General features: G+C 40.7%; 2 protein-coding genes across 3 annotated transcripts in view; one reads left to right on the plus strand and one right to left on the minus strand.

The window, feature by feature from the left end:
• MTREX (Mtr4 exosome RNA helicase) overlaps positions 1 to 3,621 on the plus strand; it is a 44,501-nt gene extending 40,880 nt beyond the window's left edge. Inside the window, exons 24-27 of the mRNA XM_035309821.1 lie at positions 346 to 402; positions 808 to 970; positions 2,951 to 3,055; positions 3,398 to 3,621. Of these exons, the coding sequence (XP_035165712.1) occupies positions 346 to 402; positions 808 to 970; positions 2,951 to 3,055; positions 3,398 to 3,450 (378 nt within the window). The 3' untranslated portion in view covers positions 3,451 to 3,621. The remainder of the gene's footprint in view (positions 1 to 345; positions 403 to 807; positions 971 to 2,950; positions 3,056 to 3,397) is intronic.
• PLPP1 (phospholipid phosphatase 1) overlaps positions 3,498 to 25,932 on the minus strand; it is a 60,938-nt gene continuing 38,503 nt past the window's right edge. For both annotated transcript variants that reach the window (XM_035309116.1, XM_035309115.1), the window contains exons 5-7: positions 18,916 to 18,973; positions 5,296 to 5,472; positions 3,498 to 3,958 (exon numbers count right to left, since the gene is read on the minus strand). In XM_035309116.1, the coding sequence (XP_035165007.1) occupies positions 3,833 to 3,958; positions 5,296 to 5,472; positions 18,916 to 18,973 (361 nt within the window). In that variant the 3' untranslated portion in view covers positions 3,498 to 3,832. The remainder of the gene's footprint in view (positions 3,959 to 5,295; positions 5,473 to 18,915; positions 18,974 to 25,932) is intronic.

The following is a 25,932-nucleotide window of genomic DNA, read 5'->3' on the forward strand; positions in this document are numbered from 1 at the left end:
ACCAGCTACTAGGAGGAAAAATAACTGTCCTAACTGAAACCAGGACAAGCAAATAAAGGGAATTCTTGCAGTATTCAGAAAGCAGGTACTTTTCTTATTATGTACATGAGCAATTTGCTTCCTGGTTTACTTTGAGAAACAAGCACTTGAGGGATTCAGTAGATTTACAAGTGTTTGATAATAGGCTTGAGAAGTCACAGGAATCTTTTAAGATGGCCTTAGCATACATCGTAACTTTTGGTTTTGCATCTGATTTGATTTAGGCAAATATATGGGAGTGTTACTTATGGTGTTACTTATTCTCTTCTTTTAGTGCATGATGGTATTTAATATCTTCTTTTTCAGTCCAGTGAAATGCCAAAACTGACAGAGCAGTTGGCAGGACCACTTCGGCAAATGCAGGTAATCTGCCTGTTAGAAATCTGCCTGAGCTCATGGTTAACACTAACATGTTTGAAGGGTATTGTATAAAAAGAGCATGATGAAGACTTGGTTTTGGACTTGGCTGGCGGTGATTGCATGTGGTTTTGCTGCGTGTAATAATAGTTGTCTTGTTCACAATAAATCTTAATTCTAATTTAGAACATGCCTTTTAAAAACTTTGTATAAGCTTGCTTACAACACTGTAGCTGTTGATGCAGGCACATCTAAATAATAATGTGATCAGTGGTTTATTTTTCAGAATAATTTCACACTAGAAAGGAAACTTTGTCTTGTGTGCAGTACCTAATACTGTGCAAATGTTTCTGTTGTTTAAACACTTAATCTGTTAAAGCTTATCATAAATTTTAAATATTTTATTTAAAGGAGTGTGCGAAAAGAATTGCCAAGGTATCAGCAGAAGCAAAACTGGAAATTGACGAAGAAAATTACCTAAATTCTTTCAAACCCAACCTTATGGATGTCGTGTATACATGGGCAAATGGAGCTAGCTTTGCTCACATTTGCAAGATGACTGATGTCTTTGAAGGTATGTTAATTGCTTCGTCTTTTGGGGGATGACAGATACACAAAAATGTCTTGAGTTCTGAATAGACTTATAATAGATCACAGACTTTCTTAATTCTGATATATCGAAGTGTCTGCATGGCTAAAACCAAGTGGGAAAATTGTTTACTATATATGAAAATTTACAGGTGCACTGCTGATAAATTAGAACCTGCAGAAGACTTAAGGGGTATCTTAAATTTGTATAAATTGTCCATAAAATTCAGAAATCCTAACCATTGCAACAAATGGTAATGGTTACCTTTGCTAGACAGAGCAAAAATACCATGTTCCAAATGCTTGCCATTAAGAAAAAAGTACAGCTCTTACACTTCTCATTACAGTTAAGTATTTTATTTACTTGTTAAGTTGAAAGTTCCTCCTGCTGTCATGGGAATGACAGAAGTGAGAGGTGGCAACCTACTCTGTTTTGTATGGGTCATCGCAGCAGTGCAGAGCAGGTATTTGAAAAGCCTAGATGTAACCTGTCACCTGGGCTAATTTTGTTCCTAAAATCGGAGAACCAGAAACTGTCCCTTCAGGAAGGGTGCTGAGGATTTCTCATTATGTTAAAAGTAGAGTGACTTAAAGCCCAGATGCTTCCTTAAAAGACAAAACATTCAAGTGAAGATCATACCAGAACGAAAACCTAATTTATTTTTATCAAGTATGCTGAAAGTTGTGAAGAATGGTAGGATTGGTTCCCCAGTCTTACAATTCTGTGTGCAATGACCGATGCTGAAAATCCTTTGTGAAGTTACTACTGTCACCAGTGTCTTGCTTCTCTCAGATGTTGTGTACATGGTTACAAAGGGGAGGCCTTAACACAACCACATTAATGTGTTCAGAAATTCACTTCCTAGACCCAGGAGCCTCCTAAACCAGGTTGCCTGTGACCAACAGGAATCCTGGCCGTCTTTTATTCTGCATTCAGCAAGTGCCTCATGTGGAAATCAATGTCTGAGCCTTACATCTGCTGCCAATGCATCTTGAGTGAGGGGAACACAGGAACAGTAGAAGCTGCCTTGTGTCTTTATATGTCTCTCTTGACTGTTTAGAATATGCAGGGGCAGTAACATTTCCTATTCATCCTATTTAGGTTAAGACTAGTTAGTCAGCTTTGTCCTACTCTTCTTGGCGTGCCTTCTGTTGATGAGAAGGCTCCTTCAAAACAGGCTCCTTCCTGCAGGCTCCTTCAAACTTAAATCTTAAGGGTGCATTTTGAGGTCAGTTCGGGGAGCCCCAGCTTCACTGCTGTGCACTGATTTCAGTAAGGAGGCAGAAAATGGGCCAGGCAATTAGAGCTCACTAGAAGCCACCCACCACTTTTGCTTTTTTAACTTGTTTTTTCATGAGCTCCCAAACCCAATAAAAAGTGTTTTTCTGGATTCCTGTGTTCTTCATGGGTGAGAGACCCATGTTTCATTTTGCGCTGCCGCCCAGGTTAATAGGCCATAGCAGAACTTTCTGCACAAGAAGCTGGATTTAATGGTTGCCATCACGAGCCCTCAAGGAAGCATTAAAAGTAGATGGCATTCTGTTCTTTTATCAGTAGCGATGGTCAAGTTTTGGCTTTTGGCTGCAACTAACTGCAGTGTGAAAGCTTGTATTTCTGTTAAGTGGCCATGTTTTCAGGCTGCATCGTAAACCCAAATGCTCCAGAAATGTGCTTGCTTCAAGTAGGAGGGGCAGTGATGGGTTAATGAAAATGAGTTGCCATTAAATTGAAATGTGTTGGGAAGAAATGGAGATTACTGTTTTAGAGCAGGAGAGAAGACTGCTTGAACTGAGCTGAGCACCCTGCTAATCAGTTCCAGATTTACTTTTGTGGAAAGTTACTGAAGGGGGCTGGAGAAAGATGTATTGCTTTGTATCAAGGGGGGGAAGCTCAAGCAGCTGAATTGTTCAGTGGTGTGTTGGTCAGGAGATGCAAAGTAGTCAGTCCCTCACTCTTTTTATACAGGTAGCATAATTCGTTGTATGAGAAGGCTGGAGGAACTGCTTCGACAGATGTGTCAGGCTGCAAAAGCTATTGGAAACACAGAGCTGGAAAACAAGTTTGCAGAGGGTAGGTATTTAAATTCCACAATGTAAGTTATTCTATAAAGCATAAGAAAGGCAAGCCTTGGGGGGATGCGTGCAATCCTTGGGGGTGTGTTTTTTGTTTTTCACTAATTAACTTCAGGGTAAGGAACAGTCTTGCTCTCTGTATAAGGTAACATAGACATTAGAAAGCTTTACCTAAGTAAGTAGTTACGTGATGTTGTTACTGTGTGCAAATGTGTGACCGAAAACTTAAGCCGAAAGCTTCCATTTAAGGCTTAAGGCTAGTTATTATAGCTGTGTTTGTAACAAAATATAATTGCTTCAAGTAGAATGGTAGATATTAATGTTTTTTCCTTTTCCACAGGTATTACAAAAATCAAGAGAGATATTGTTTTTGCTGCGAGCCTTTACCTGTAACAGAAGGTATATTGAGGACGATACAAAATCAATTCCCGTTCCACATCTTCAGTCAAGACATTGTTTTAATTGTGTGTATTTAAACCACAATAATTTCAACAAGGCATGTACAAACAGCAGTTTGTTGTAGAAGTGTTACCACATTTTTAATAAAAATTTACAGTTTGAATAGCTTGTTTTTTGTTTTTCTTTTTAAGCAATAGCTTGAACCAACAGCAATTTAAATTTTAGATATACATAACTGTAGTAAGTGTTACTATATACAGGAAAAGTGAGCATCCAAGAGCAGCAGCAGTCCCTTAAAGGCATTTACTTATATTACATAATTGACTGGTGAAATTGTTTTCCTTTCAGAGACCAAGACAGTTGAAGTGATCATTCTTCATGGTTGATGATTGCTGCCAAAGTGATTTCCATTTGTTGGTGTCTCATGCAGGGTTGTATGGGAATCTTCTTTTGGTTGAAACGTACATCCTCTCACTTTGAAGAAGTCAGACACATACACAACCTAAATGAACAAATTAGTGTTAAGCTCTTCCTCTTGTAAACAATGGGTAAATGCTTTTACAGGAAAAAATCTTTCATACTCTAAGCTAAATTAACAAAATCTAAACAGATGAAACCAACAGAAAATCGCTAGAAGAGCTTGTGCTTTTAGCTGAGTAAATGTTCGGTTTCTCATAAGCATCATTTATTTGCATTCCTTTAAAAGCTGGTGGCCTTGATCTCATTCTACAGCATGCTGTTCCCCAAGCCCCCACATCCTCCTTCTCCAAGCCATACCAGTACAGGTGCTAGGTACAGTACTGCATCCAGGATAAGAAACCTCTTGTGATCCTCTCCCTTCCTACATCACCTCTTCCCCTCCCACTGCACACCTCAGAAGTGCAGAATGCAGCTTAAGGTGACTGAAGAATCCACATTCCATACTGGGGACTGATTTACCAACACGCTTCAGCTGCACACTCGGTACATTTCAGCATACACTTAAATGCTGAATTCACTCAATTTAATGCTCATTTTCTGGTTCTGGAGGTGAGCACTTTCAGATTTATTTATTTTTAATTTCCCTTGTCTTTCAACTCCTTTGTTCACAGTAATGCCACTTTTCTTTTTAAAAAACATCCTTTTAATCTCCAATACTTTTTCCATAATAGACGTACCCTGCACCTCTTTGGTCTGCGGCATTTCTCATTGCCTGCAACTCGTTTTAGAATTTGGGTTTGTATCAAAACAACTGAAGTGTAATCCTACCCCTCCTTAACGTAAAGTCATTTAATAACAGATAGCAAAGCCATAGCAGGCCTGGGAAGCCATACAAAGCCATACTGCATTAATTCATTCTAGCATTCCAAACAAAACCAGTCTGTAAACAAAGCATTCCTTCCAGGTGAGCCTCAGTTCTTGGTAACTTCACTAATTTCAGCTAGTTCATGTCTCTGGACCAGAAGGCTCCTCCTCAATCTGACCCTTCCCCCAGGCTGCAGAGGCTGGCAGCAGACACTTGAATGCTCTGCCCTTATCCTTGGAGGTGCCTTGACTTTTTTTTTGCCCTGCTTACCTGATATACACAGTTTTCCTGTTATTATACTTGGGGTTTAGAACTTGTCTAGAAACAAAAGGAGTTTTATAGAACCCCAGGTGTTTTTGTAGAAAAGAGCCTCTACTGCATTGCTGGCCCAGAGTCTGCCTGCAGCAGTGTCACTGCACCCAGTTCAAGGAGCTGTTCTCCCCCCTCGGGCAATTTTGAAACCAATAGTAAGGTAGAACACAGCCCACTGTTCTACCATTTTGTTTATAGAAGCAGCATCCAAGACACGTGCATGCACTTCAGGAGCTACTTACAATGAGTATAGCTACCAGCGCTCCCTGTATGAGTCCTGTTAACACATCACTCCAATGGTGTTTGTAGTCAGAAACACGTGACAGACCCACGTAGATGGATGCAGCAATCAGACCAAATTGTAGGGTGGGACGTACAAGTCTTGCCCAGTCTCCTTTCATCCTGGCCTGAAGGTAAAGCTAGAAGAAAAAAAAAAAAAAAAAGTTATAAAATGCTGTAAATACCAAGCAGTTACATTAAATTGCCTTCAGTCTGTTCAGAGTTGAGTTGAAATCTATGTTAAGAGACATAACAAGATCCAGAAACATACATCTTACAAATGTAGAGTCCCATCTTGCTCTAAGCAGGAAGTACAATAGCACCCTGAGTAAAATTCACATAGTCTATGGACAGAGCTGGCCATTTTTTTTAAGCTTTTTAAGCTTTATTCCCAGTTCCAGCCACCTTTAGTACTACCAAACTTCTAGCGAAACATTCCAGCTGTAGTTACGTGTTACAACCAACAAGCATCATGATCTAGGATCACATTCCTCAGCTGTCTGTGGTTTATTTCACTTAACCTATTCACAGTCCTTTCCATCTGCCTACTAACCAGGTTACTAGTCTGGTAAACAAAAGGATGTATGCAATTTCCCTTCTTTTTCTCTCCCCCTCAGCTCTATCTTATATATACCTGAGCTTTTGATGTGTTGTCTCAAACTCATTCCATGAGACCACAAAAAAAGCAGGATCTTTACTGTGCGTCTCCTCTGTTCTATCTATGATCTCTTATTTCAGCCATAAGAGGAGCTTCTGACTGTCCACCCTGTGAACATCATTGGATTTGTTCTGGAACTTGATCTTGTTACCAGAAGAGGCAGCATAGTTACTGTATTTACTAGGGAGAACAATACAGTTGGAAGATATATTGAACATCAAGTACATCCTTCAATACCATCTAGACACTCCAGGTCTAGTACAAAACCTTAACTGACAGTCTTGCAAAATCATAGAGGCAAACTAAGACACAAACTTCAGGCACTGAGACAACATGCTACGCTCTTGGTAAATCCCTCCACTGCCAGCCCCAAAGGCCATGGCTACCTTTTAGAAGCACCGCTTTTACAGTGTCAATATGGGCATAGAGCACGCACTGTAGATGCAAAGGTGCTACTTTCCAAAGTTAAACATTTGAGGAATGTTTGGTTGGTTTCTCTGAGTAACTTGCATCATGACTTTAACATGCTGACTTTTTCAGCTATAAATGGACCGTCAAAAAGATCAACACTATCCATAACTGCTTCCCTTTAATAGCAAGGTCAGGATGAAATCAGACTCTGAAGAAGCTTTGGCTAAGCCTGAACTGGAAAATATTTTCCTTTAAGTAGCAGCACTCCGCATATTTCTACAGACCTTAATTTTACCACAAGGAAAAAGGGGAAACTGTTGAGCCACTTTGTAAGTTATCTGTCACACAGTTCTAACGAAGGGTGTTGTAATGGCCTTACATGAACACTACTTCTGGATTTACTTCAAGTAGACCAGGTGTGAGAGAGCAGGGGTGGGTCCATGAAACACATGCTGATAGTCTACAAAGAGCTGGCTGATGGTTTGATACTGACTGTTCTTTCCCCTTTCCCTATTCCCACTGAATTCTGCTGAAGACAGCTAAAAATACCTTGCTGTAATAAAGTTTTTTCCATGTAAGAAGCATTTCTGGTAGTTGGCAGCAGCATACAGTCACATTAAGAAAAAGGGTTATGCAACTGCAGATAGGTGGGAAAACTGAGTTTACTTCTGAAGGAAGAAAATGAGGCAAGACTCACAAAAAGTAAGCTTTGAAAAAATGTACCAGTCCGCACAACACCAAATTACTAATGAAGTACTTTGAATCTCCCCTAAGCAACATGTATTCAGGGCAAGTTTCTTGTTTTCTTTTTGCATTACAAAGCAGCAAGCAAGAAATCTGGCTTTAACATTTACAGGAAGGTCTCATTAGTATTAAGAGAGCAGTCTCTAGTCATAATTAAGACCTGGAGCTGCTTCATCACCTGTAGAAGATGTGCAGTTAACTAGAGGCTTTTATCAGTCCTAGGCACTTCTTGCAGGCTTGCACAGCACCAGCTGCAGAAGCTGTACAGAAAACCCTCAAAGCTCTTCTTGCACCCCCTGCTAGGGGATGGATTTATACAGTTCCAGAATGCAGCCTGCAAAGGGTGAGAAATCATACCGCAGAGAAGCATCAGTGTGGCCGATGGAGGCTGTGTTTAATTTCAGAAGTAACAGCTGTTCTTCTGGTTACAATCATGCTTTCTGATACCGCTCATTAGGTGGAGTCATTTCTCCTACAGGCCAGCTGCTGCAATGGCAGATTCCGTGTTATTTTTAAGCAGGTACCTTCACATTCACACTGCTTTTAATAGGCTCGGGCAGTCATGTCCTCCCCCAAGGTTGTTCCTCCTACCATGACTCAGTCTTAGACAACAGCAACAGATCTGGGCTGAAACAGGTCAGTAATGTTCAGGAAAACAAAGCAGTCAGATGAGGAAGGAGTGTTTGCTTTCTGATTCCAGCAAATATAAGACAAAACAAGCTTGATACCAGAAGCGTGCCTAAGAGCCCTTTACATAGCACTACATGCATCGTATACGTATGCCCTGGCATTAGACTGCATGAACACTTACTGCTGTTTTGACCCCGATGACTAATAACATGAAGCAATCACTTTGGACTTTACAAATCCCCTCCCTATAAATGAAGCATGCCTCTGGTTATTTCTTTACTGTTTTGTTTTTGGTTTTTGGGTGGTGGGGGTGCTGAGCCTGCTTTTGCTCCCATCTGAAGTCACAACGCAGGCAAATGGCATCAGAAACAAATCCCTGCCTTTCCTCCCTCCTCAGCTGAAAAGGATTAAGCTTTCCAGGTAAAACTTTTCTTCAACAGCAGCAGGAATGTTAGGAAACTTCACCTTTAGGAAACTTCATCTGGTTAACATGATTGTAATGCCTCTCACCAGTGTTTCACTTGTGGCTGAGAAATTTTTGTGAGCCTACGAATGCAGCGCAAGTATCCAGAGCAGTTCTGGTAGCAACATGCTCCTATCAGTTCGGTTAAATTACTGCTGCTGTCTTCCCTGGTATCCTGTTTCTGAGCATCTCTGATCTTTCAGTAACACTATTCAGCTGTGATCTATTTCCCTTCCCTACTCCCTCCTCCAGTTTCTCATGTTTTTGTTTTTCAGAGTGCACAAATAGATTTCACAGAAACACTCTTGTAATAGGATTAAATAATCACCAACATTTCTTTCACTAGCTAATGCTTACTCTATAATGAAAATATGTTCTCTACACCACACACATCCTGAACACAAGTTTCTTCTTAATCTATGGTCTAGTACTTCATTTCTAAAAATACACACAGGAATGAAGAGAAACTCACAGCCACTTTGTGGCTTCTTGCAAGAAGCCGCAGACATGAATGGAAGGGTCTCTGCAACTGGAGAATTATTTGCTACTCAACATTTCTAGCATAATTTTCAACTATTTGCTCTTCCACCGAAGTAGTATTAATACACATACACATGCCTGCCTGCCTAATTTTAAAGTACAGTGACTATTTCCTAGACAGACTTTGGGGGTGTAATCTGCGGCTTCATGAGAGAATTTCCGAACAGCCAACACCTCACGTCCCTGCCCAAAGGGCACAAAGTTCTTACATCTGCTAAAACCTACTCATGCCACTAAGGTAGTTTATAAAGCATTAAAGCTGAAGATCTGAACAATTCTAGGTCATCTTTCAATTTAGCATCTTATCAGCTTTATTTTTTTTTTTTCCAGAAACCTATTACATATTATTTCTGTATTGCAGAACATTTTGCAGTACTAACGGTACAGAAAATCCTCCTGCAGTGTCTGTCAGTCCTCCTACAAGTACGGAAAGAGTAGAGAAAGTCTGGGGGTTCTTTCTTCCCCTCCACCCAGGAGGGCTTACTGCTTGTACGTATGGGCTTGTCCTGTCACTGACTGAAAATTGTTTTCTTTAACAGGATTTTGAATTTCCTGATATCAAAAGGCCTTGTTAATCACTCCCTACAGGTGTCCTGTTCTGTCCTAAGGAATAGGAAGACCAGTTTCCCTTTGGGGATGTAACTGTTTTTACCCTTACTTTTGTTTCATCAATCCTAACACATTCACAGCATCATGAAATTAATAGCAAACCAGAAAGCAGAAAGGAAATGTGTTTTCCCTAGAAAACCCTTCCCCCATGACGTGGGAGAATCAGAGAACACTGCTGAATTTGCTGAGTAAAGTGGTAAAGAGCTGGAAAACAGAAAGAAAGGTGCAGAAGATCAGTTATCCTATGAAATAAGCCCTACTTTCAGACCACAATAGTCTGATACAAACTTTGCAAGAGCAAGTAAATAGACCACTAGTCATGGTCCATCTTTGTTTTTATGGTACCTACCTGAGCACTAAAACCAGCTCCATTTCCTATTAATTTATTTGCTCTGCTAATGGGCACAAGATTCTACTGCAGTTGCAATAACTCTCTGGGTCCATGACTGACAAGTTAGGAAAGCTTCTCCTGAGCAGCATGTCAGTTGACCCAAGAAGTCCCAAGAGCCACAGAGAGTAATCAGTTGTGGAAACCCACCGTAAGGATTTTTTCCCAAACCAAGCAGCTCTGAAATAGTTATGCACAAGCCACCTCAAGTGTGTGTACACATGCACGTGGTTGGCTTTGGGATTTCTGGGGTGAGGAGAGGGGGTAAAGAGGTAGCGTGCTTTGGTTTTGTGTTGCTAGTGAAGGGATGGGAGGAAGAAGAGAAAGCACAGGAGGCGATAGTGCTGCCCTTTAGACTTAGAAAAAGAGAACCACCAGCCTCTGTAATTACAATAAAACGTAGGGCAAAAGTCTCCAGAAGATTTGGGGATAAGAATGTAAGAATAAAGACTGAGAATGCAAGCACATTTTTAGGACAGGAGGAATTGCGTCTCTATGGACATCCCAAGGACACCTTTCCAGGACACCATCTTCCCTCCATCCTCCTGACGGAAGGGGTCTTCCATCAGGAAGCTTGGCGGATGCACAGGCAGCCAAGGCAGCAGTCCATCCTTCACCTTCAGCAGTAAACTAGGAAGCACTGCCTTTCTGTAAGGAGAGGGTACTCCAATAACCCCTTCACTACCAGCTTATACAAGACAGCTTGCAGCGCAGTATCTTCAATGCTAGCTGCTACTCACACACGGTCCTCCAAGAGAATGGAAAGACAACACATTCACGCTGGATTCTTGCACAATGGTAAGGAAGAAGGAACAGAAAGCGTTCAGAGACACATAGATGGCCTGCCTTCTTCCTGTCCCACACCTGCTCGATAATCCAGTAGCAGAGACCAGGACCTCTGCCCTGCCTGCACTAGACAACACTGGGGGGAAAAAAAATCCTCCCCCCCCCCACCCCCCCCCCCCCCCATTTTCATCTTCCAAGCTTTCCACTTCCGTGAAGGTTTGCAGAATAGCTCTTCTTTTTGCTTGTTACAGGAAACTCAGATTTTCCTTTGCATAAAAGCCATTTTGTACAAGAACTATTATTCGTATTGCAGCTAGCACAGACCCTGGAAATCAGAGCAGTATAAGAAATCCAGGAAACTGAGTAAAAATTGCAATTCTCAGCACAAAAGTATCCCAACAGAAACAAGATATGCTGATAAACAGTGCAACTGCCACACAGACAGGCATGCAATTATGTAAGAGCATTACATGCAAGTGCCACGGCTCCCGTTATACCCAGGGCACTGAACACTAACACAGAGCCCCAGGCATCAACCAACAAGACACTGCCTGCAAACCAGAAGTCAGACTGCTGTCTGCCTGATGTAAAGCTTGGTACTAATACGGACAGCACCTGTCTCACGTAATTTTAAACAGCAGACACAATGCAAATCGTTTTTATTATTAACAGCACCACAGAGATGTAGCAGAACTCATGGATCACTTGTGCATTGGGGCTTTTGTTTATTTGCTTTAAAACAAAAACAAAAGCTTAAAAGACTTAAATGTGTATTTTTAAGAAAATGAGATTTTACTAAAAAGGCAAAATAAACCTTTATGACCTCTGGCTTACCCGCTCCACCATTCTGAGTGTGCAGAAAATGAAGGAGAAAGAACAGCTCAGAATTATTTCTCCCCTTCCAGGGGAGGAAAAGGACATAGGTCTGCTCTTACTTGCCTGACATACCTGTGCCAGCTCTGATGTTTAGAGCATGGTGAGCTGGTCAGAGGGCTGATCCACTGGACAGATGAATTAAAGAAATAAACTTGACCAGACTAGGTAGCAAAGGCAGCGTATGTACTAACCTGGTCTAAGACAGCTGCGTGCTGCTATCAAAAGGCATTTGATATTGAGAGCTGCCTGTTGTGCAACGGGGAAATACCCTGACATTTACGAGTTCAAAAGCCGAACTCAATTCAGAGTACAGTCAATCTACTTTATAGAGATACTTCCCAGCAGATAAGCAATAGCTTTAGTAATAGTAACCCTCCAGCCTGAGCCTGGCTGTACATTGCAGAAATAACTGTTTACTGACATTGGTTTTACTGTAAACCAGGGTAAACAGCAACTTTTTATTCTACTGTAAATACTAACACTTGGCCTTTTATTAGAAAAGAAATTGAAACAAGTATTTTTCTGTTGTTTCTACAAAGTCATGGAAGCCTCAAAGGAAGGTAAGCACCATAGTGCTTTTATCTCTCCTATAGGAGCCACTACACAGCAGCCTCAGCACTACCAACAGCCCCAGTTTCCAAGCACACTATGAATGAAGACAAATGCCTTCTCCACTTACTACAAAAGTCTAAATACTGATATTAATCGTGTACTGGGAGGGCATACAAGTAGAAACATGAGTACCTTCATACATGCTGTGAAGCTCAAGAACAGTTGTCCTTTATTTTTTCATCTCTGCTTTGAGTAACGTGCTCGGTTCTGCCCAAAGCAGCAGCCAAAATGCTTTCAGTAGGAAATGCCTCTCCGTTAGTTTCTGAAGACAGGGTAGTGTTCAACTTTCATGTGGGCAGGAACACATTAGGGACATTCATAGCTCTGTTCAGCAGCATTTGGGAAAGTGAAGAAACACTGCTATGCAAACAGACATACCTAAAATACTGTGTTAAAGGCTGCCGGGCCCTGTTTGCTTATTGTTTCATTCAACCTCCGATCCCAACACAAACAAGATTTTAAGTCCAAAGTTTGATTAGCACATTTAGTAGCCTAAGTACCAAAAAAAAAAAGCCTAAGCCCTGCTTTTGTTTGTATTGAGCTCATGTCCTCTCTCTGCTAAAGGAGCAGGTCACTGAAATACCAGTCACTCTCCAGCTCTCCTACGATTTCCTATTTCCTTGGGCACACAGGACGTTCTTTCCCAACGAGCTGTGGGAGAGCTCGCAAGCAACTCAAGTTATGTTTCGCAGAGATTCCTCACCGCCTCCACCCTGGGCAGCACAAACACGCTGCCCTCCCAGGAATAGCACAGCAGCTCGGCTGGGTCTCTGCAGCAGGTCTCTGCAGCACAGCTCCTCATCCCCGGGGCAGGGGCAGCCAGCGACGTGCCCAGGCCACCCACAGCCAGGCCCAGCTCCGCTACAGCAACTCGATCACTGACAGCTGTCCTGGGTGCAGCGGGGTCACTCCGGCTACTGAAGACAGAGTGCACACTTAACAACTTACAATAGCTTTCAGACAGCAGCTTTAAGTTTTTTAAACTCAGTCCAATTATCTTTGGCTGCAGTATCTCCTTTCAAGGCAGGAGGGACAGTTTGGAAGCAGGGACGTTGATAGAAGAGGTGTTCAGTAATGCTCATCCTCCTGTTCTCCAGGCCAAGAGGGAATGGTTTTGTTGACACAGGAGAGAACACGTCAGCTGTGTAATGAAAGGGAGGAGCAGCAAGGGGAGGGGATGGTGATGGCTTTTTGGGATCCAGCATCTGTTATTAGGTCACTAGGTTTCCAGATACTGCTGCTGCTCAGACTCTACATTTTCCACAAGAAGTTGTTGCTGGCAGCAGCATCACAGAGATAACAGTTCCAACGAGACCCAAACTCACCCCTCTAGCTCTGCCAAATTAACCCTTAAATACATTCTTCAACACAGCTTCCTGGGTACACTCTGAAACTGGATTCAAATACGGTTTCACCCATCCCTTATGCTGACAAAAAAAAAATAGAAGAAAACAGGAGTCTATCCTAGAAGTGGGCTGAAAACTGAGGCCTAAGACTGGTCTACCACTGTACTGGGTCTGGCTGGGATGTTAGCTTTCCCTGCAGCAGCCCATACAGTGCTGCGCTCTGCACTTGTAGCTAGAACAGCAGTGGTATCACACCGGTGTTGTGTCTGCTGCTGAGCAGTGCTGGCACAGCATCAGGACTCTCTCTGACCCTCCTCGGGGGTGGGCAAAAAGTGAGAAAGAAACATCAGCAGGGCAGCTGACCTAAACCAACCAAAGGGATATTCCATACCATATGATGTCACACTCAGCAATAAAAGGTGGAAAAAGGAAGAAGAGGGGAGGGGTGGGCTCTCGTTGTGAAAACGTCTGTCCTCCTCCCGAACACCGGCTACATGCGTTGAGGCCCTGCTTCAAGGATGTGGTCAAGCATCGCTCATTTGTGGGAAGTAGAGAGTAATTTCTTTCCTCTGCACTTCCACATAGCCTTTACTTGTTTTGCTTAGTTATTCCCTTTCCCCCTTCCTCTTCCCCTTTCCCTTTTTTTCCCTTTAGTTGAATTGTTTAATTAATAATAATATTTCCTTAATTATATATATATACATATATATATATACGTATATATATATACATATATATATATATATACACATATATATACATATATATATATATATTTTCCCTCTTTAATTAAATCATCCTTATCTCAACTCGTGAGTTGTTCTTTCCTTTACTTCTTCCCCTCCTCATCTGAGGAGGGGGAGTGAGAGAGCAGTTGTGGTGTTCAACTGCCTAGCACGGTAAAACCACCACAACCACAGATTGTTGTTAGGGACACGGCATCATGTCCAGTTAAAAAATGCAGCAGTGATCTCTAACTTGAGAGAGAGAAGTGATATACGCTATTTAAGAAGGCAGATGATAGAGCTATTTAACATTTCCTGAAGTTACTCAAAACCCACATTTCTGTATTATCTTTTTATTTTAGAACTTGATAGATAAATGTTTTATGAAACAGAATGAATACATCCTTCCTTCCCCTCACTCCGCAGATGAGCAGGTTTCCTTTCTCACTGTCAGGCACCCAAGTCTGGTTTGCCCTAGGCAATGCCCCTGCTTCTGTTTTCATGCCAGATGGTCACACACAGCAAGCTACACGAGATCAGTTCACATAAAGATTTTGTGCATGAACACTGAGAATACAGACACGGTAGCAAAGCATAGGCTCATTAGAAGTTTCCATAAGAGCCTTTAAGCTTAATGAAGCTGCTATCAATTATGGGTGTATTCCAGCTGATATGGTATGAGGCAGTCATTCCTTTTACTTAGATAACCCTTTAAAAGCCTACCTGCCACATGTACAAAAGGCAAACAGTGTTAATGTAAGAACCTGGAAAAGGAATATTAAACAACTGTAACTACTGGGGAGCAAAGCTTCCCAAAAAGTCAGGGGCCTAAATTACATACAAGTAAACATTTCCATTCCTGAAGTTACAAGTTTAGCTCTGCTCTCTAAGCCTGCCCCACAAACCAAAAGACAAACTAAGGAAAAATGCTCTGAGTTCCCAGATATGTCTTGCCTAAGACTATTCATGGGACATGAGATTCTCCCATGTCTCCTTAACTCATCCTAAGCATGAATTATGTATGCCCAGTTTGGAATTTTAAACCCTCCAGCTCCTATCCTTCCTTCTGTGCAGTTCAGATTACCATGTTTTTCAACTAGCACTCTTCCCAGCAATTCCCTGAGCACAATCCCCTACAAATGCTCAAATCATACATTTTTCTGCTGTAGATACCTGAAGCAAGAAAATGAGACCATCTAGTTAACAGGCCTGCTTCCAGGGAAAGCCTCCAGGACAGAGATTTTAAGTCTCAACATGCCCAAGAGAACTTTAAAAACAAAAACAACCACCACCACCAAAAAATCCTTCCCATTAAGGATAAAGACCGAGCTGCAGGGTATTTCCAAGTACCCTGCCCTCACTTTGGGATGGGATACTCATCACAGGAGTATGTTTAAAGCTGCAGTTTTCTCTTCCGAAACCAGGGGAGCTGTACGGGCACAGCTGAAATACTAGAGCTTCCACTGACCTGCGGAATTTTTCATGTCACCAACAGTTTGAACAGGTACTACATCCCTGTAACCAGTGTAGCACAACTTGTGCCAGTCCCTGTGCTTTCTTACTGTTGGGCTCCCCACTAACCCAAAAGGCACCAAACTTTTCCTCAGTAGGAAGCACACAGATTATTGCAGAGGTGTTTCTAAAGCCCACTCATGAATTACCAAAAATAATCACTTAAGAGACATAGTGATGAAAACTACCTGTTAGCTAAGAAAAAAGATGTCTTAAGCAACTACAGCATTTTGAGTTGTGCTAATATTGAACAATTTTTTTCTCCAAAGATCAAAACCAGCATGTTTATCTCCATGAGAAGCAGAAACAATGCAAAGCTTAAAGCAGAGAATAAACACTCAATAGGAAGTCAAGCACAAATAAACACCTCTTGACTTTTTTTTAGAATCATTCTGATATAGTTACAGGAGGATAAACTTCCTCCTTAATTCAATCCTCAAAGAAACAAGGCATCCTGCTAAGTAGGAAATAAGACCCAGAAGGATTATTACTCCACAGACACTACCGTGGCTGTTCACAAGTCAAAGCATCTAAAATATTCAAAAATTAATAATGAATGACCTCGTGTTCATTTCTAACCATCTGTAGGGGTGCGCAGGACAGAAAATGCGGGTACAATTTGATTTATTTGTAACACAGCAATTCTGTTTTAAGTAACTGAAGCTGCACAAGTATTTCATAACTTTGCCTAGCATTTTGCAAGGTGGCTTGATTCAAACCACATACTTTAAGCATCTCCCATTTCATGGTTGCAGTGCCTGTACTATCTGTGGCAGAGATCGTTTCCCATTGTATTCCTCCCAAAGCATTCCTTCCTTTTTGAAATGCATAACCTGACAAAGTACACGTGTTCAGTAACAGTCAAGAGTATGCTTTCTGCAGTATGCACACAAGGCAGATTCTTCTCGTCCTTAGGCAACCAGCATGTATGCATCTGGTTTTGATTAACACTGCCTATGAGTAATGCCACATGTTCACAATTCTGTCCCACTCATGACTCAGTCCGCAGCTGCAGTAAGTGTGCAAAGAGCAGACGAAGCCAGCATGAGAGTTCAGTTAACAAGCAGGTTATCAAATGCCACAGGTCTGGTTTACAGCCAGTGGCAGCACTCTGCCTTGCCACGTGGCAAGGTGGAGGGTGAGAAAGCAGTCTGTCTCACCTTCCTGCAGCAGCTACCTGCAGGAATACAACAGTTTTGTCTTTTATTGAAACGACCGTATTCAATGCAGAGGTTGATATGCAGCAGTCCTGTATTAATCAATGGAAAAAAAAATCCTGCACAGGAGTTGTTAACCCTCTTCAGATGTCTCTCCGAAGAAAGTAGAAGTCCAATTAGAAGTCTAATCTCCTCAAAGCCTCTTACTATTTGTACTCAACCATAGCTCAGCCAGAGACACAAGACAAGAAACCGAGGTACAGGAAAAGGGGAAGAGCACCCATCCTCCTCCTCTGGCCAGTGTCTGGATACTACAGGAAAGAGTTAACTGAAATCAGACCCTGTGTGAATTCAGTACGCAGTTTAGAAAGGAACAGCAGTTTAGAAAGGAACACGTGAGAAGGTAAACTCTTTTGATGAGTGAGCACAAAAGAAGCACAGAACTGAGGGCTACAACAGCATTTTCTTGCACCATCTCCCATGTCCTAGTATTGCAGCATCAGCCACCATGCGGATGAATGCATGGCTAGACAAGTCCAACCTAGACCTTCTGAAGGGAATTAGATTCCTTCTCATGTTTGTGATTTCAAAACAGTTCTCTCTAGTCTTTAGCTATGTTCTGAACATTTGTCTGCCACATCTGAGTGACAAACTAATTTACAATAAATCACTGTTAAATAAATGCTATGTTAAGAGAGTTAAGGATATTTGTACCTTTACTCTTTAAGGGTGCTGACACAAACTCTGGATTTACAGCCTTTCCAAGTGGCATACAGAGGAAGGACTTGACCCCTACTGTCCCACCTCTTTCACCATGCAGAAGGTTGTGAAGAGTGAAGGATGCATAGACACAAACCCCATAGCTGCCTGTAACTCAGCGCAGGAGTTCAGCAACTCTCCATACAAGCTTCCCGCATGGATTTAAAAGAACAGAAACAAAAAATCCTATGCCACAGACAACTATAGAAAAGATTATTCAATCCACATGGAGAAATTGGCATCTTCAAAAGTAATAAAAGCACCTTTTTTGCCAAGGGCTGCTTTTTTAAAAAAATTCTAGTAGGTTAAACAAACAAGGTCTGAAGTCCAAGCTGTCCAGCCCAAACACCATTATACTGTATTCACACTATTTAAAACTGAAGGTTCTCTCAGTATTACAACACATAATTGAGGCATGGGGGGAGTTCTCATTACCAGATGCAAGGTTTCAAAATAGCAACTTCCTTTCTTCTCAGTCTATACTGGCTGAGAAGTCCTCCTGACCACAACCTCCTTTCCCACAAGCTGCAGCAAGCAGGACTCATTATTCATACACATGACAGAGAAAGTTCAGACAGATTGAAATCCCCAACCAATGATTGTAATCCAGTTAGTATAGATTATAAACCAAATTCATAATACACCTATTAAGTTCTCATCTCCAAGTCTGTGCTTTAGAAAGAATGAAATACTGCATTTTCACGTTGCTCAAGAAGAACCATGCTAGGAGAAGTTGTATCAGACACATAACTGAAAACAATTGAGGAAATCAGTATTAACTTGCTACACAGCAGGAACTGTTTCACCTTATCATTGATACAGTGGTTTTGATCTGTTTTCTGTTTTTTTTGTTGTTGTTGTTGTTGTTGGTTTGTTTGTTTTTGTTTTTTGTTTTAAAATCACCTAACAGGTGGGCCTATACAATTTTGAAGACTGCCAAAGACAACAAACAAGTCAAGATGCTTGGCTTTTTTAAAAAAATAGTGGACAGATGAGAATCCTGTGCCATCCTGTATATAGGTATAAACTTTTCAGTTACAAAATTTATTCTAGGAGTGATGAGTTACCCTAGCTGACTTGGACTGAGATGTATGAGGCTCTTATTGAAGATTAGCACTCAAAGAAGCACTCACTTGAAAAAGCACTGGATAATCACACATAAACAATATCAAACAATACAACACTCAAAATAATTTGCTAACAGTTTAAGGCCAGGTGTGTGTTTGTTTCTTTAAGGAGGTTTTGCATATTTTATTGTCAGGCATTTCTTATTTTAGTGTCTGTTGCACAGAACAGCTCAAGCAAATATTTCTATTTGGTGCTAAATAATAATTTTGTTGCCACGTAGATGGAAAGAGTATACTTACTGCTAGGAAGAGCATGCAGTACATGGAGAATGATGAATGGCCAGAGTAAAACGATAGTCTGGAAGAGAAGAGATCAGACATTTCATTATTTTTCCATTCACAACAGTCTACAATGATACTAAGTTATCTTACACAAGTGAACGAGGAAAATGCAAACATCCCCATGCTGTTACTTCAAGGATGCTATCTGTGCACAAAAGCCACCTCTAATGTCTGATGACAGTTTTTGACAAAAGAGGACTGATTTCACTATTGATAAGCTATCCTATTTCAATGTTGATTCCAACATCTGGTAGTAACTGCCTGTCTTTTGACTAAAGTTTGACTAGCAAGTGAGCACATCCTCAAAACTAAAAATCAAGTGTATATTAAAGGAGTATATTTGTGCTGTGTTCTTGATAAATACCAGTACTTAAAGTGTAAATATTATCAATTAAAGAGTGCTTATCTGATAGTCACAGTATCCTTATGAGAATAAATAGCATACTCGCCCAAAATTGAGTAGTTAAATATTGCTTGATAGTGGCTACTCATATTAAGAAGTGTATACTACGTATTTGTGAAACATTCTACTCCGAACAGACTCATCATTGACCCACTGAAGGGGACAGGGGAAGAGGCAGGAAGACGGTTCATCAGCCAGCCAAGTGCAAAAGGTGACACCTCATCTCACATTTGTGTAAACAGCTTTATAGCTTTGGCAATTTCATTTAAGAAGTGGCAACACTGCCTCCAACTTCTTCTAAAGAGTGCTTCTAGGCTGAAAGGTGTGGGCAGCCAACAGCGACAGCCCCAGGACACCAAGGAGGGCCTTGACAGGCATCAGGGGGCGGCCGCTGAGAGGCCGCGAGTAATGGCGGAGGCCTGACAGGGCTCCCAAACCCGAGGCGAGCCGTGCACAGGACAAACCCCAGCCACTTCTTTGTCAACACTTTGTCAATAAGGGCTAGTAAAATGGAAGGAGGTTTCTGATTCAATCTTAAAAATCAAGACAGGAAATTATACTTCAACTATTTTTTCCTACCTTATGCAGAGCACCTACAACTGTTTAGCCACTTCACCGGCTAGCTACCAGGCCTCGGACAGGCGTCTGTGTAATTCAGCTGTGTAACTCGCTTAAAATTTGACATACATAAACAAGGACAACTTAAGGAGTTTTCATAGGTCCCCCGTGGTCCTCTGCCACCTCACTACTTCAGGGGCTGAGCCAGCTGGAGAGCCTGGATCAATGGAAATCCCTGGTCAAGGAAAACATCTCGGCTCTTCCCACCAAGAGTAATGATGTGCAGTAAGATAATTGGGTTCTACACACAGATTGATTGCCTTCGTTAAGAGTATTTAAATCTCATGCATGAGTGAAACTCAATTTGCACGCACAGTATTAAGAAACTGCATCAGACAATGGAAACAAGAGTGCATGCTAAGTGTCCTGTGTAGGTCTTAAGAGTTCTTGGTTTACATTTGGTTTAAAGCACTATCAATAGCTTTCATCTTCAGAGACCCTAAACAAGGTCTCTGAAAAGAGCAAGATGAGCATTGTATATAGAGAGGGATATCAGACATTTCCAATTCAGGAAAACTGTACTGACAGAGTTATCTTCAGATGTTTAAAAACCAAATCCAGGTTCCACAGCAGAACTGCAATCTTACCATCTCCACTGCAGTACTCCTTAACTCCTTACCAGTTAACCTCTGGATAGAAGTCTGCTATGAAAGCCACTATGACAAGAACTTGGAAGCGCTCTGTCTTTTAGACAGACATGTCTGAGCCACAAAGCAGCACTCAAACAGAAAATGCACAATAATGAATTCCTGAGCCCTGTGCCAGTATTTTTATCTTCATTTTTATCTTCAGGACTACTGCTGTTGTCCGTAAGACAAAACTTTCTACACCTCCTGAGGGCAACATACTGCCAGCTGAAGGCATTGAGAAGGTTACTGAATGAGCGAAGGAATAAATGCAATTCTTTTCATTCATTTTGGAGTCCTTACGTTGTTTTAAATGTGTTGTTAGGTATGTCTAAAACCAAAAATGCCAGCAGCTAATGTAACATTAAGAATGTCTTGTTCCAAGTTAAGATTACAAAATTTAAGCACAGTCTCATCAGGAATAGATAAATATGCTGTGCATGACTAAAAACTTTGTGCTTAGCACATGAAGTATTGCCAGAAATGCAAGTGGGACACAATATTGATCCAACTTGTACATTGTGCAATCCCAGTGAAATTTCTTTGGTAATACTGCCGTCCCTACACTTCCCTAGACTTGTTTTTAATTAAGAAAATCTTAAGATTCTTTCAAATCTTTAAACTGAAACAATTGACGTGAACCAGCATTTGAAATTAAATAATTAAAAATAAAATCAGAATTTACTAGTTCCAAGAACACAGAAGTATTAGATCAAATTACATTTGTAAATAAAGTGCTACAGAGAGCACTCAAAAGCCCTGCTTCTGGCTAATGAAGGAAGGGGCAAATTATCTCAGTAGGAATATCCCAGCCAGCTGCATTACCTTCAGGAGCTGCACAGAGCCATGTCCACAAATTCGCTAAGCTCTTTACAATTTTCACAGAAATATAGAAAGGCAAACAAGAAAATTCTTCCCAAGAGACAGAAACAAATCAGGGGGTGGGAGACAAACACAAATCCCCAACTCCCTCAAAACACTGGAGTTTGGATTTTGACTTGTGAAAGCTGTATTCATTTTTAAACTGCTCCCAAGCAGTCACTACCTACTTTCAGCACACAAAATAAACTTAACTTTTTTTCATTTAAATAGCTTAACAGTCTGTTTAAACTGCTGTTATAAGTGTGGTTTCTTATATGCTCGTAACAATTGAATGTGCAGAAGTATTACATAAAGTGCACTTCTCTGCAACAGTCTGATAGAGAAATGAATAGCCTTAGTGAAACAAGAGATTAGGAAAGAGTTGAATAAGTAGAGGACAATGAAATATTAAACAGCACAAAGTTTAAAAGTTTTAGAAATATTTAGAAATGACATTAAAATTGAATAGCCCAGAAGCAAGGCTATTTTGTGCCACAAAAACATGATAGTCTTGGATATGGATATCATCTCAACTTAACTATTGAAATTATTAATGGTATGATTCCGTAACAGAAAACGGGATATCCAACAGAACAGTATGCTTGTTCTATATCATCAACACAAAAACAATCACCCACTGGATTAGCCTGCAAATCCCTTCTATCCTCAGGTTCTCCAGATTCTTCACATCTGACTCAAAGCTTCCCTTGACATTTGCATTACAGATTTCATTGATCTGGTTGGGAATAAAGTGTCCAACAGAACTGCAGGCCAGCACGTCCATTTCAAGTGTGCCAGACAGCTCTGCACACTTGGCAGGGAAATATTCCTAGAATTAACACACCAAGGACCTGGTTTAATAAGGTGATAGTCCTACACACAAGCTGAACACCACATTCTTTAAAGACAACCAGCTCTGCTTTCAGCAATCAACATGTTTTCACAGAACCCCTTCTCTTCTCAAGGTGTCAGACTTCTACAAGAACAAGTTCCAAGGATATCAGCGCGGACTGAGAGTTCTGAGTACTTTGCGCTTCACTGCAAAGAAATGGTCAATTAAACACACAAGCAAATCATGTATATTTAACAATATCCACAACTAAGAAGTCAGAAATCCATTTTCAAAAGACGGTATTATTTACAATTACTCCACTTTCTCCTATCCTTGCCAGTAGTGAAATCCATACTGAAGTGAAAGCATTACATTTAGACGGAAGAGCTGCCAGAGCCTTTCCAATTTTACAGACAGAAATCTCACATAGTGTCTCACCTTTAAGTGTCTTATACTATTCCCTAATCATATTTGGTGCAGGACAGCAGAGCCACTCAGCTCTGCTTTAAGTAGTGGCAGGTACTAAGCAAACTTTACCAGCACTGAGACAAAGCATGTCAAGACTAGGACTGTAAAAGGAAAAACGTATAATTACCAGTCTTCACAAAGCAGAGCAATCTCACCATTTTCTTATCTTATACAAATGAAAGTTCCCTACTTATCCTACTTACAAAAAACAGAACTAGCAGGTTCTAGGAAGAAATAGGCAGTCTTTTTCTAATTTGCAATCACCTTCTCTCCCCCACCTCTATTACTCTTTTGCAACTTGCAACAAGCCCTGCAGATAATGCAAGAAGCAAGGGGAAGAAAGTAACCTTTTCCTGAGGTCAGGATCAACATGAAGAGGTTTAACTCAGCCCTGAGTGCCAGAAGGCTTGTCTTCAAGGTCAAATGACCTTAGACTCAAACTTCTGCTGGCATTAGCCTGTTGGGTTCCCCTAACTCATCACCCCGGGAACTGAAGAAATACAAAGATGCAAGCAGGCATGGATTTTGATGTTTTTACAGAGAGATTACACACTGGTGGAACAACCTAATTGGGGAATTTCTAGCTAGCTAGCTGTTCTGCATTTGTCATTGTGGCTTGTACATGCAGCTACTAGGAGAATAAACTTTACAGTAAAGATAATCAGTAGAGTTTTTTCTTTTCAAAATGAGCAAAAATTCACCTGTGTCCTGAACTAATATTATCTCTTCAACATCTCATCCAGGGAGCAAGAAGTTACTCTAACTCCCAACATTCTCACCATGCACAAGCACGTACACTCTTAATTCAGCATTACCAAGTCCAGTGCACTGGCATGTGGCAATGGCATTCCATGCTCACATTGCAAAACCACAAGTTTTACTGCATTGTTGTTTTTTTTTGTTTTGTTTTGTTTTTTCTGTTTTTTACTTTGTCACTCAGTTTAGCTTAATATCCAAAGGGAAATTTGGTTTTCCCCCTATATTTCTAGTTCACATCCTCCAACTAGAAAAAAAAATCACTCCTTTTTTACTTCTTTCATAATAATTCTCTCAGGAAAAAGTAAGAGTGAAAACAGTGAGTGGGACTCAAACCAGCATTTCTAAAGGCTGGTTTGCTCTCACACGCATCAGGTTACAAGCCTCTGTTCAATTAGCCATGTCTGCACAGGTTATCCACATACTTTCCTGACTCACAGGAGCGTTACCATCAGTTTACATAAAGGGAATGAGAACAAAAAAGAGTAATCCCTGTTAAATCACAGATTTGATTAATGATCCCTCTTTAACAAAATGCTTTGGAAACAACACCTAGAAAGTGTGCAGAACCTTATCTCTGCTCCACCCCCTACCCCAAAGCTGTAATCCTCAGCAATTAGGGGGCAAGAAAACTGTCAGCTCTAAGTGGATTTCTTCCAGTACTGCTTGAGCTTTGAGCAATATACAGATATACTCGTATCCATTTGGAAGTCTTTCCCTTTCTATTGACTTAGACATAAGCTGTGCAAGTCAATGAAATTCTGCCAAAGGATAAGATGCATCTACCTGCTCCATTAGCCATAGCTAAATTACCAAAAAAAAAAATCAAAATCATAAATTACACACTTTGATTGCTAATGAACTGAATGGTGATAAGTAACTGAACTAACAGATAAAATTTAAATATATTTTTCAAGCTGACATTTGTGTATTCTTAAGCTCAATAATACATTTAATAAAGCAGTTCAGGTGCACGAGATGCAGTACCGTAGATTACTCGACTTCACCAATAGATAGGAAAGAATGCCCTTTGTATAAAAATAAAGTCTCTGCCACACAGTGACCAGTGGAACACTGTACGCCCAGTTCAAGCTGTAACTCCAAAACCAGCAGGGACAGCTATTTCTGAAAACTGTAAAGAGTGAGGAGCCATATATTCAGTTGTAAAAATGAATGTGATCCATCACCATACAGAAGGGCCAAGTCACATTAGGACAAAGGAGATGGAAGATCAGAAATCTGATCTGGACCACAGAATTGCTTCTCAGTTGCTTACAGCAAGTTCATCTTTCAGATCTGGTTCTCCCTGCTGACAGTCAATTTCTGTTGGAGAGACAGTTTTTTTGTGTTCTGTAGATCAAGTAGAGCCCCTTTTCATCAATCACCATGGACCAGCAGCAATTTCTAAAGTTTAACTGTTTAAGAGGTTCATTGACCGCCGTATTTTAGCTTTTTCCTTCCATGTAACCTTCCCACAAGCGTTAAGTGTGGGTACCCTGATTTAGACTCCAGTTCTCAGGAGTGGTGGATTATTTGGATAGGACTGGATGTGTTCACAAATGAGCTATGCTGCATCTTGACTAACAGTAATGACAAAGGGGTGAGAAGTACTGCTACAGAGAACAGCTGCATCATTTGATTAATAGCCAAAATGTATCTGGCATTCATTCTGTTCATCCTCTCAACTGCTTTGGTATCCAGACTTAAGAACTTTTTGGCATGCATCTTATCAGAAGTGAAAAATACTGAGTAGGTTCTGATGAAAACTCCTGAACATTTAAGCTTCTGTACAGTGACAATGTAACAGCTCATAGGTTAAAAGCTCTGTAACAGCAATAATCAGATTGCTATACACAACATACCAGTAGTACCCAAGCAAACGTAGTTAACAAGTTTGTATAAACTTTAGAGACACTTCTGATTCATGTTGTTATTGGAAACTGCCTGATTAGATAAGTAAACTATTTAGTTATGTTTGAGTGAGTAAGTGCATTTTGTTTTTTCCACAAAGCTTCATTTCAAAACAAAGCTTTTATGAAATATTCCAGTATGACATTATTGTAGCACAAAATAGTGCTTCATCTTAGAAACACCACCAGTACCTAGAGAGAACTAGGATAACACGGAAAAAATGTTTAATCAAGACAGATTAGTCTGAAGAAAATGTCCAGTCTTTTGGGTTACATTTAACGAAAACCAAAGCAAACCAATTGCAAAGGCTATCTAATGACACAGGAAAAAAACAACACTCATTAAAATGCAAGTAAGCAATGTCAGATTTTTATTTTATTTTTTAAACACTGAGTTTTAAAGGTTTTCCCTATGTGTAAGGGACAACATAAGAGTTTCCACCTTTATTTTGAGGTTCAACCAAACCTTTATGCAGGCTTAGCCCCATGCCAGCTGTCTGA

Source organism: Oxyura jamaicensis, chromosome Z (genome assembly GCF_011077185.1).
Source record: "Oxyura jamaicensis isolate SHBP4307 breed ruddy duck chromosome Z, BPBGC_Ojam_1.0, whole genome shotgun sequence".
Taxonomy (NCBI): domain Eukaryota; kingdom Metazoa; phylum Chordata; class Aves; order Anseriformes; family Anatidae; genus Oxyura; species Oxyura jamaicensis.